Source organism: Musa acuminata, chromosome BXJ2-6 (genome assembly GCF_036884655.1).
Source record: "Musa acuminata AAA Group cultivar baxijiao chromosome BXJ2-6, Cavendish_Baxijiao_AAA, whole genome shotgun sequence".
Classification (NCBI taxonomy): Eukaryota; Viridiplantae; Streptophyta; class Magnoliopsida; order Zingiberales; family Musaceae; genus Musa; species Musa acuminata.
The window spans coordinates 41136805-41149207 of NC_088343.1; the positions used below are offsets into that span (position 1 = coordinate 41136805).

Sequence of the window (12403 nt, forward strand, 5' to 3'; positions counted from 1 at the left end):
TAGATGCACTATCCAGTGGTCATTATTATAACAGCAGACATTCTAAATCGTTGAAATAAAACCATTACCAAAATCTAAGACATGTATTTCAGATACAAGTCAATTTAGCTGTGTGATCAATCTTTTCCGAAAAAAAAAAAAAGTTATACAGAGAGAGGCAAGCAAGCGAGCAAACATTGCCATTACAACACATGGAATTTACATTGACACACTCACTAATTGCTGAATGATAAATGCAAGAATAGCTGCACTTATTTTATGTTCTTGCACCTGCAGTTCATTTTCATTTCACAGCAAGGCTATAACAACTGCTTGTGAAGGTTTATTTTATTAGCACAATGAACCAGTGGTCCACAACGGTAGAAAATAGTACAACTACAAAATTTATTTACATAAGTTCATATCAGCTCCCACCCAGACACATACCACAGGAAACACCTACTTCGCTAATGGGTAAATGTGTCATGAAACACAGTATCATACGAATCTGCAAAGAAAGCTGCATACTTCAAAAACCTAAACAGCATCCTTGTAGAAAAGGATAGGAGACGAAGTTAATATGAGTGAAAATTTTTCCGACACTTCTTGACTATGCCACTATGCCCTTCTTGGTTTGGCTGTACAAATATGATATGAAGGTATAGTTGCACTACATGAGCAATTATGCTATGTATGGTAGCACTGACATTGTCCATAGATCCCTAAGGATCCATCCACCGAGATCCTGTATGCTATGTGGCGAATGCAATAAAGCTTTGTAGTCTTTGATTTTTCTCCACAATTGAGAGAAGAATACAGAAGGAAGGAAATTGGGCACTATTGCATTTGTAGTCGAGCTTCATTTCAAATTGATCGCGGCAGCCATTTTCCTCAACTTCTGAGATATCTCAGAGAATGAAGGCCTCAATGCTGGATCAGAAGACCAACAACTTTCCATCAGGGACTTCCACTCAGGATCACACCAAGTTGGAATTTTAGGTCGTATGGTGTTGTTTATGATGCCCCCTAGAAGAACAAAATCATACAAACATTCCATATTAGCCTTAGAGAACCAATGGAAAATTTAATAAGTAAATCATGAAAAATAAGCAATAGATACGTATATTTCAACTAATACTACGTGCACCTTAAATTCTCCGGTCATAATACTTAAACCATGCTAAAAGCTAAAGCTGAGAGTCCACCCTAAGTCATTTTTGGCCCCACAAAAGACATTTCTGCTGCCACCAGAAAGTCCATTTTATATGGATTTCATGCAAAATCTTACAAATATCACAGGTATTTCATGTGATATATTTTGTTTTAAACATAGAAAAACTAATGCATACGTTGATTGGATGGGCTCCCACATCCAGCTTCTATCCAAAAATGTATTTGCTATTTAGCTCCCAAAAGATTCAATTGGTTTTGTTTGTCTTGGATATAACAGGATCACTCAGTGGTTAGAATGTTGCTTGAAAGTGACAACGTCAATGATAGCCATCGGCAAGGCAGCAAAAAACTTGCTCTGGAAACAAACATGTATGACTATAATTTTTAAATCCTAGCATAAGATGAAAAACCACAAATTTCATATAATTTCCTGAGTTTTACAAAGATTACTGGTCTTTGGTTTGCTTCCCCTCCACCTTCCACCTTCCACTTGGTTTCTTCAATTTTTACTCGCTAGTATTTTATAAGATTGTACATGTGAGCTAAGTTGTGCTTCCGTCCATCCTATCTAGGCCTAAGTGTACCCAACTTTGCTTCATATGTCACATCCTAATTCCGGTAATCATAACCCCTTTGCAGCCTCAAACCGTTTCCATGAGCTTTGAGTTCTTTTTACTTGTTGGGAGTTCAAAGTCCCCTCTTTTATAGTAACATTTTTCTACTTCCACCTTTAGCCAAGTGTTCCATCTCCCTAAAATCTTTTCCATAGATTTAGAATCACTTTTCAATTTCATCACATTTAGTAGCCCGTAAAACGTAGACTGCACCAGAGCATCCTTCAATGCAGAATATTAACAGGGTAATTATTTTCTTAGTCTAAATGCTTCATTTGGAAAATGTTAATACAGAAACAAAGAAGAGCCAAGCCAACCACATATGAAATATTGAAAATCATGTTTCAAGCAGAATTTTCATCATATGTAGGTTGATAAATGCAATATAATTTTGGAATCAGGAGATGTAGGTTGATAATATTTAATTCTCATAAAAAAGACTTGCTAGAGTTGGCTCTCAACCGGCATAGGTAGAGATCTAAAATGCTCAAGTAACTGCACTATGGAAGTACCCTTACTAGTCAAATCTAAATAGATGTTTCAGCTATGATTTTCCTAGCAAGAAATAAACATAGAAATAAGAGCACCAATTTTACCTGAACAACATAAACACATTGTAGTCATGACAAAATGACAGATATAGCAGATTCTAATGCTGTAGTAAAAGATCCCAATCCATATAGTGATGTTGCTAAATTAAATGCTGCGAGTCCTACCTATGATTGAAGCACAACGCATATCTGCATAGGGCTCTTCCCCCGTAAGCAGCTCCCACATCACAATACCATATGAATAAACATCAATCTAGGCACACAAGAACCAAAAATATAGTGACGAAAAAGGGATAAAAAAGAACTGTGTTACTAGACTTGCATAACAAAAGTATCACATGATAGAGGAATCATACCTTTTCAGATACCATATTACTTTTTCCACTTAAAAGTTCAGGTGCCATCCATGGTAAAGTTCCCCGAAGACCACCTGACACCAACGTATGCTGCTTTACTTTTGATAATCCAAGATCCCCAATCTGTTAGGAGAGTAACGATATGCAGATCAATCACACAATTACAGCTCAACCAAAATTTATTGAAGACACTGAACAAATTATAGTGGAATTATAACATAAAAGTAGAAAAGAGTATTCACATCTAGCCATATCATTATATTATATTGATAATTCCAAAAAACTACTCATATTATCATCATAATATGATGATGGTCATGTGGATATGCCCCTATCATCTCGTGGTTCAAGAAATCTCTCTTTCAAGGAGGCAGCGGAGATTTGATTCGACATCCCTTGGGATACTACAAATGGAAGTTGATCATGGATTATCAATAAGCCTAGAATGAATTCATCCTGGGTGGGTCAATGCGCGATCAGTTAATGGGGACAGATTGTAAATTCATTGGCAATATTTCTATGCTGCTTCAAATCCAACTTGACCCAAAATTTCATCATTCCATGAATATGATATAACCAATTTGTCCTCTAGAAATAAAAATGCTTGATTCGTAAATGAGAGAGTCCATTTTTGTTTCTCTATCTATGTTTTTCTCATCGGTTCTAATATTTTCCTTCTAACGATCTATATTCATAATACTTAATCAAAGCAGAGATTATGTAAAGAAAATTCATTTTTACTCATCGAGAGGTTGATTATCCATTTTTGGCAATAAAATAAACACAATTTACAAGTAATCCATGTTACTTTCAATATAGTCCATATCTATATGTACATGGTATCAGTCAGTATATTCTTGCCTATGTTACATTGCAACGAAGAAAATGATTTTTCTTAAACCATTAAGAATATGTATACCATACACCACTGGAATTGTAGTTCAATTGGTCCAGAGCACCACCCTGTCAACGCAGAAGCTGCGGGTCCAAGCCTCGTCAATCCGAAACTAGGATCCGATCCAATGAATGAAGAAATTCATTTCTCCATTTTCTGTGAAAAAGGAGTCAAGGAGCAAGATCTAATCCCCCATGGGGATCCTTATTTCTTTTGTTTTTCATTTCGCATTTATCATCAGACAGTGAATTGTATTTGAAACGGGTAAAAGTCAAGCCACGCTTAATATAATGGTGTTACATACAATTATAGAACTTATATGAACAAAATATAGGTGATCAAGAGTTTTATGCGACCGATAACAATGGTCTTTTCCTTTTGAATGGGGTACATCACAAAATTATAACCAAATCTTTTGAAAGATACGTAAGTTCATAAGAAAAAGGATCTAAACATACCTTGCAGACCGGGCGATGAGGATCTCGCATGTTAACTAATAAATTCTCACACTTGAGATCAAAGTGAACTATATTCTTTCCATGCAAATACTCCATCCCAAATGCAACATCCATGGCTATAATTAGTCTTTTGCGGCGATCAATTGTTCTGTTCAACAGAAAATTGCTTGAGATCAAAAGCTTCTCATAAGTACTGCCTTAAAGTCTATCATCCACATGATCAATGACAAATTCTATGGACTTGAAACATATGCAATTCATCACTAGAAATCTAGAATATACCTGTCTTTCTTTTGCAAAAACTGTTTAAGAGATCCATTGATCATGAACTCTGTTACGGTTGCCAAACTGCCATCAGGGCCATCACGAACTACACCATAAAAGGAAACGATGTTGGGATGATGTAAGTAACTCATTATCAGAGCTTCTTTCCAGAAATCTGCAATCTACAAAACAAATAAAAAGAGGATAATCAGACCACCAACTAAATTAAATTGTCATCAGAAAGTTCTCTACATAAGAAAGTAGGAACTGTGCAACTTTTTATTTGAGGAAAAAAAAGCACAAATGATGCCCATGCAAATTATGCTAAAATCTTTAAAACACCCAACTATTATGTAAATAAACAAGATATTTCTGGGAGAATGTCACAAGTAACACCATCAATGCTATGCTAAACAAAATGCATCTCCTTTCCCCCAACTGTATGCCATAATGATACAGGAAGACAACATAGAATGACATAGGCTTTTTTTTTACCACACATGGAAAGAAAAAGGGTCTGTCATGGCCAAAAATGGAGACAAAATGAAAATGAGGTTCTTGTCTGCCAAAGATGCTTTTATCCCCCCCAACAGAACCACATTGATTGATGTCACGATGTTATGAACATGAGCTAATCGATCAAGGAGAAGGCTTCAATTCCTTCCTAGCATTAATTGAGTACTATAGTTTAAAAAAAAGAAATATAAATGACTTGAAAAGAACACAGATCAATTCTAAATGCTTGAAGAATAATATTAGCTGTCAAGGACATCCTTAAATGCTTGAAAAATAATACTATTAGTCAACAACATAAAAAAAAATATAAGCATCATTATATCTTAAACTAAATAGATAATAGATTCTAATATTATTTGATCACCCTTGTATTTATTGAAATAAATTAGAATCCATGACATTTATACGGTTTAAGCTAATATGTTGTTTAAACTCTAGGATGCTTGATTTTCCAAAACTTTTATAGACCTATTTATTTCTTAAGGGCAAGGCTTCTTAAAAAGATGAACTTGCTCCTTTGAGATTGGAGTGTGAAGAACTCTAGTCAAGGAAACCACCCCTTTGCTTAGACCTCATATTGGCGGGAAAATCGTGCAATCGTCCACAATTCTGTGACCATTGCTTATGGTGATCCATCAATTTTCAAAAAATTGATCCAATGTGAATGACTTGACCCTCTCAAACTTCATCTTCATGTTAGACTACATCAAAGGAGTCTTTACATACATACATACATACATATATACATATATACTATACTTAAATAATTTCAGAATTTTATCAACATTTATTTATATATTCCCCTTGAAAGTAATTATAAACATGGAGCCAACTTTTGGAGGCACATTTTATCAAAGAAGGCAAAAAAACTTGATGGGATATATAAGTAGATATGCGCTGGTGTTCTGGGTTGCATAGGGCTACATATCCAAAAATACCAGAACTAGTGATAGCATAGACATCAGCTCCAATATATATGGCATCCAAAGGAACAAAATTTACAGAGTTAACTTCTAATGCATCACAATAAATTCCATGACATGATAATAGAATTGCCAAGATATGCATGCATAATAACATAAATACACCATCTTGACATGAAATTCTCCAGTATATACATGTAGATGTCTATATCCTGGTTCAAAGCTACAAAATGCTGTTCACTAGTTCATTGTCTATTTTAGAGGTGATTCTCTAGTGAAACGCATTAGTTGGAACACATTGGTGACTTATGTTTACAATATTTAGCTTAAAAAAATAAACACTCTTTTCAGGCAAGTATATGCCTACTGATGATTGACTACATTTGAGAACTGTCTTTTGAGGTCTGGTAGGGAAATGTTGGAACCTTGGTGAATTACCTGTTAGATATCTGCAGGAGGATTAACCTAGACTCTGAATAGTTCTGGTTAATGAGAATATTAATTGTTATATGATAACTTAAAAACAGTATGTTCTCATTATTGTGAGTCTCTTAGTTGAAATTACAAAAGATTCCTGTCATGCTGGCACATTTTGATGGGTTCTGGAATCTAGTTTTCACTGTGGAGCTAAATTCATTAGTTCCATTGAGGTGAATGGTTGTCTGTGGAAAGATCATGATACTTGTTGCTTTTGAACAGCCGAGACCTTTTGTCCTAAGTTGGAAATCTAAGTGATTGCACTGATTTTCTTGTTGTATCATTGTAGGGTCTTTTAGAGAAGGGTTGTAAAAGAAAAAGCCAGTCAAGCAGTTGGTTGTGGATCGTAGGGCCTAATTGTGCATGATAAGTTACTTTGTAGGTCTTTAACTGGTAGTTGGGACAGTTGTTTGCAAGTGGAGTGGTTCTGTTTCAGTAAACCTGCATCATTTTACAATTATGTATTCTCTCATATTTTTGTAAGGAAAAATTTACTTACCAAAAGGAAATATCCTAAATGATGCTGTCTTGAACTAAAGACTCCTTTAAGACTGAAATTAGCAAGTATGAATCTGAAAACTTATGCAGCAGAACTGCAAAGTTGAGATGATCATGTAGTTTGATCGTGGAAGCCTTGTCATTGATTTTCCTATAAGAAGTATTTCAGCAACATTAAATTCTTTATTGATGTTATCTTTATATATTGGAGTGCATTTCCCTCATCATCTCTAATTTCTTCAAAGGTAATCATGTTGCACATTGAATTTCCCATGTAAAAAAAAGCACAAGAAACAAGAATTTGGTAACAATTGATGCAAGAAAAGGCAATAACTTTCCAAAGCCATATAAAGTGACTGGTAGAACTTTCAAAAGTCAAATCTACTAACTAAAAATCTCTCTCAAATCATGCTTTGTTCAGAATAGGACTACTTGAAGTAAGATCCTCACAATACGACTATCAATCCCAAGGAACAACAAGGAAAAAAACACCAATGTAAAACAAAAATAACAGAAGCATAGATAAGTTCAAGCAAGACTAAAAAGAACTAAAAATAGAAACAACTAATAGTAGTTCTAGACCCAAACTACAGGTCAATTACAAAATCTATACAATTCATGTTGCCTAGTGAGCTTATTGTTGTTTGTCCTGACGATACATATAACTCTAGCTTCAAGGCAAAACTCAAGGTGAGGTTGATTTATTCAATTCAGAACAAAGTATTTGCAAGCATTATTAATAGCTGAAATTAAGTTTTAGATATTTGTCTCTCTCACATAGTCCTTATAATATTTCACTAAGTCAATGTAATCATCCACTACTTACTGGAATTGGATCATATCCTTTTCTTTTAGGCTATGATAATAGATGCTATGTCAAGTGGCCATGATTTGTATTGGTATTTGTAATGTAAAAACGATCAACCCATAATCATATATGTTTCTTGTTGATAATCATATTCTGAAATGTAAATTTTAAAAGCTAAGGATTTTAAATTAAGTAGGACTAAAATGCAATTTTAGGAATAATAAGAGAAGAACAGAGTCTAATTAAGATGGATGAATAAACAGTTTCTATAAGCATCTTAAATTAAAGAAGATATGGTCCATGTGGACCACAACCTAATTGCTAAAGTGGAATGGGGAATTTAGTGTGATCATTGGGTACCCTTAAAACAATGTATACAAAAAGTTGATGTAGCTGAGATGAAAATGTTAAAATGGATATATGGAGTTATCCAAAAAAAAGAAAATCATTCATGAATAATTAGATTAGATCATTTAAGAAGGCATGTATATGTTCAAAGAAGACCTAAAATTAAGGATTATTGGCAATAATTAGAGATACATGGAAACCTTTGACACAATCAAACAAATATTCATATGATCTTAATTTAACTAGAGACATTATCTTATGCAGATTTTAATGGCGAAATAATATCCATGTAGCCAACCCCATATAGTTAGGTGTTAGAGCTTGTTGTTTGTAGGTAGATCATCAGCAATAATATGCAATCTTGCAAAATTTCTACTAATATGTTTCCAAAAATAATAGGAATTAGCTCCACCATCAGGAGGAGTAGACTGACATGGCATAAAGGAGCTTTGAGTAAATTAAAAATACTACATATACTATCAAAATATGTATAATAAATGGCAAAAACTCATTTCTTTAATGGTAGGTTTCATATATTCAGTGAGGATATTGCTGACTAATAAGATCTGTATAATCAGCAAATACTAGACAGAAGATTTTTATGTAAAAGTTCAGGAACTACCAAGCGTTCTCTCTCTGATGGCCTCCCTGCAAAACAGCTAGCTTTTATTCTTTTTATAGCAACATCAGAACCTCTCCATTTGCCATGATAGACAGAACCAAATGTGCCAGAACCCAGTTCCCTGATCTCTTCAAGATCATCATTTTTTATCGTCTAAACAGAGTAATAAGCCACAAGTAAAGATGTGAACAATCTAGCAAATTAAGGCAAAAAGAGATTTTTTGAGTTTATAACTAAAAGAGACCTGTAATCCTTTAGCCAATGCTTCAGCTTCAGCTGTTGTGGGCTCAATTTTACAAAGTGTCTCATGTTCACTACTTCCTTCCGAGGCAGCCTGACCATCTGCATTGGCATTCTGCAAACAAAGGAAGAAATCAAGAAGACAAACAAGATATGAAAAAAATTGATAGATTAAGGAAAAGAAGCATTCTAACTACAAGAGACCTGTAACCCTTTAGCCAAAGCTTCAGCATCAGCTATCACGGGTTCAGTTTTACAAAGTTTTTCATGTTCACTATTTCCTTCCAAACAAGTGTGACCATCTGCATTGGTGCTCTGCAAATAGGAGTAAAGAGCAATCAAACAAGTTAACTTTCAGAATTAGAAGCCCTACAAAATGTTGGAGACTAATATCACCTCAGGTTCTTGATCATGCAATGGTTCATTTTTACCAAGGTCAGGTGTAGCAACTGATTCAGAAACTGATTGGACCCTCGCTATCACCTCCTCGGCACCTTCCAGCACTGCTTTCTTCACAGAAGCAATCAACTCAGGTAAAAAATTCAAGTTCTCCTCAGATATATCCTCGTCGCCAGGAGCAACATTAGTGTTAGCATCAACAATTTTGCTTGTGTATCCTTCCACCTCAGAAAGCTGAAGCTCTTTCATTGCCAATTCCACATTTTGTCTACTCTTCGGGGAAAGGAGAATATGTGCATCAGGTTCCTTTGAAATTCCATGTTTTTCTTCCAGCGCTTCTTCTGTCAGACTTTTCTCTTCTGCAGATTGCATTTCCAGAATCAGATCAGAGCCCAGAACAGGGGGCTGATGGCCCCCAGAAGCACAAGAAACAATCAAATCTTTCTCAATGGGGCATGAAGGTTCGGACAGAAGAGATACTGCTTCAGAAGTAACTTTGACATGCATTTTTCCAGGAGAACATGGAACAGAATCAGGAGCAAGGGGGAGCACACCATTCGGACCAGCGGTGTTTTTTGGGTTCAGTCTATTACCATGGTGATACAGATAATCTGGGGCAGCAGTTTCTTCAAAGCCAAGCATCCTTTGCTGCATACTGTTATTCTGGCTTGGCAAGGCATTTGGAATTTGGTCCTCAACCCGAACATATGGAAAGCTTGGACTGCCCTCCTGTGTAAATCTTGTAAAACTTGAGTCAGGCCCACCATTTGGAATCATCGAATTGGAGAGCTCGTATGATGTTGCAGGATGAGTAGGAACCTGTCTATTTCTCAGCAAAGACTGAACTGGATGCAGATTGTTTGAGACTTGGTAGAGACTCTCCACGCCATATGCAGAAGGTTGATTCCGATACCTAACTGCAGAATCTTCAAATCGTGGTGCATTTGTGCCTGTACCATTTCCGACTGTTGGCTGAGGAAGAAATACTTCATTTCCAGTATTAGTACCATGTCGAAGATAATGTGTCTCATCACAGCCGATGCAATTAGAAGGGAATGAATGTTCATCATTAATGTTCCCATGTGCAAATGGAGCGTTCATCATATTTCCATCGACAACCAAGTGTTCATTTGCCCTACCCGTTCCGTTGTAATTGATCCGCATATCCTCAAGTCTGTGAGTGACCTGGTGGCTGTGCATAGGCCACCCCCGTTCATAACCATGGGACTCATTAAAGAACAAGTGGTGCGGCTCGCTCTGTTCTTTGGCATAGACACCATGGCCTATCTTCATGTCTTGGTTTACCATGTGTGGATCCCTGGTACTGGAACACTCAGCACATGAATTTGGAAAGTGCCCCATGTATTCGTTAACCATCTTTGGTTGCTCCATGTATGGCTGCCCATGCTTCCAGCAATTGTTGACAAAACGTGCATCTGGAACAATACTATGGTTCCTCTGGAAAGCCATGCAGCAATGCTCACAGTAACCATTTCCATCGATAATATTGTGAGAATGGCCCAAGTTAGTTGGAAATCCAGACTTTTCCTGAACAATTGCACCTGTGGGAATCCACACCAAATTTTCCACAGGTGATGGTGACTGATGATCATACTGATGCATTTGGTGTTGGTGTCCCGCTGCTTGCCTAACATACTCATCAGCAATTCTATCGTTGAACTCCCCAGCCCCAACGTGAAATCTTGCAGACGATGGAGAAGGTGAGAATTCCTGTGGGTCAGTGGCAGAATGTTGCCCTGGGGAGAAAAGAGCAGGGCTAAAAGAAGCATCCATTTCACCGTATCTTTGAGCATGAGAAGGATGAGGGATCGTAAGGTGACGCAACTTAACCTGATTGTGGATCCCCCCATCGAGATGATGCTCGGAGATATCCGGAGGTGAGGAGGATTTTGCATCGGAAAGGCTGTTGAGCGCATCGATGTACCTTCGTTCGGCCTCCCGGTCATCAGCATCGAAGTGGGCACCGACAACCGCCGTGTCATGATCAGGATACTGCGAAAAAAGGAAGATCCTCAGCCACGTGGAACCGTCACCGGCAGTCCCGAGCTTGTCGTACTCCTCCATCATGTTCATCACATCCTCGTCATTCACGAGGGACACCAGCGCATCGAGGTCCTCGTCGGGTTGCTGGTACTTGATGATCGACGCTCCATCGAACAGCTCGCGCATCCGAGCCAAAAGCTCCTCGTAGGAGACGTCGCGTGGGACGGTCACGATCCGGGTCTCGCCCCCGACATAGCGGAGCCGCCCGTCGATCGGCCGGGGGAGGATGCTCCCACCGAAGCTGCAGAGGAACTTGACGCGAGGGGAATCATCGGGGGCGGTGACCATTTCAATCTCAACCGACGGCGACAACAGAGGAACAGATGAGGGATTCCAGGTTGACGCCGATCGCATATAAACAGCCGGCTATCAGCGGAAGGACGATCGTCAGGAGTCCGCCGCCATCACCACTACTTTCTCCGAAATCCTCCTGCAAGATTTCCCACTTATTTGGAATTACCTATAAAATAGGACAACAGGATGAATTAAAAATCCTCTTTCTTCTGCAACCGCATGGATTCAAAAAGAAGAGTAGGAAACTGCTATCTATTTAAGAATACTAGAAGAAAAACAGAACTTCACCAATAATAAAGAGATCTTCCAGTAGATGGATCTGAAATCAAGTCGAGATTTTTCCTTATTCCTCCTTCCTTTTCCGATCTAATGATCGAAATAGAGGAGCAAAAGGAAATAAAGCATCAGATGCGACAGGAACAGAAAGGCCGGAGAAACCATCGTACCTTCACGATCGGATGGCGATGTTGCTGCTGCTTCTCGTATCAAGCGAAGGATCGATGGAACGACAAGGGCACGAGGAACGGCGGTGGCAGGGGAATCGGAGCAAGTTGGAGACGAGAAGAGAATCAGGGAGAGAAGGGAACAGAAGGGGAGAATAACCAGGGGATTATCCCATTGCGATGGAACCGCCACAGGCCGTGGGCGTAGGGGAGGTGGGGGAAGGCTGCGGCTGCCCTTGATGCCGCAGGGGCACCACGTGGCGCGATTCCGCGGTGTCGAGGGGAGGCGATCCTTCTCTATTTATTCTCTCTCTCCGGCTGAGTTGCCCCTCCGGTCGCCGATTCCATGGTGTCGTATGATTGAAGGGTGGTCGAGAGATGACGCCCACGGCAACGCGGGGCCCGCCTTCGGATGATTTTGATGATGCTACTACTTGAGTTTTTCTTTTTTTTCTTTTTTATAGGACGATTTTATTCGAAC

General features: G+C 38.2%; 1 protein-coding gene across 2 annotated transcripts; it reads right to left on the reverse strand.

Annotated features, from left to right (window-relative positions):
• Positions 1-309: 309 nt before the first annotated feature.
• On the reverse strand, positions 310-12276 carry LOC135615628 (uncharacterized). 2 transcript variants are annotated; one of them, XM_065114412.1, is made up of 10 exons: positions 11926-12276; positions 9119-11615; positions 8927-9037; positions 8727-8837; positions 8483-8635; positions 4309-4472; positions 4027-4174; positions 2674-2796; positions 2483-2570; positions 310-1005 (listed from the first exon to the last, which is right to left on the reverse strand). In XM_065114412.1, exons 2-10 carry the CDS (start codon positions 11537-11539, stop codon positions 839-841), a joined length of 3486 nt encoding a protein of 1161 aa, XP_064970484.1. In that variant the 5' UTR covers positions 11540-11615; positions 11926-12276; the 3' UTR covers positions 310-838. The 2 variants fall into 2 exon arrangements, with proteins under 2 accessions (XP_064970484.1, XP_064970483.1); XM_065114411.1 differs by having other exon boundaries at positions 9119-11645.
• Between the last annotated feature and the right edge of the window lie 127 nt (positions 12277-12403).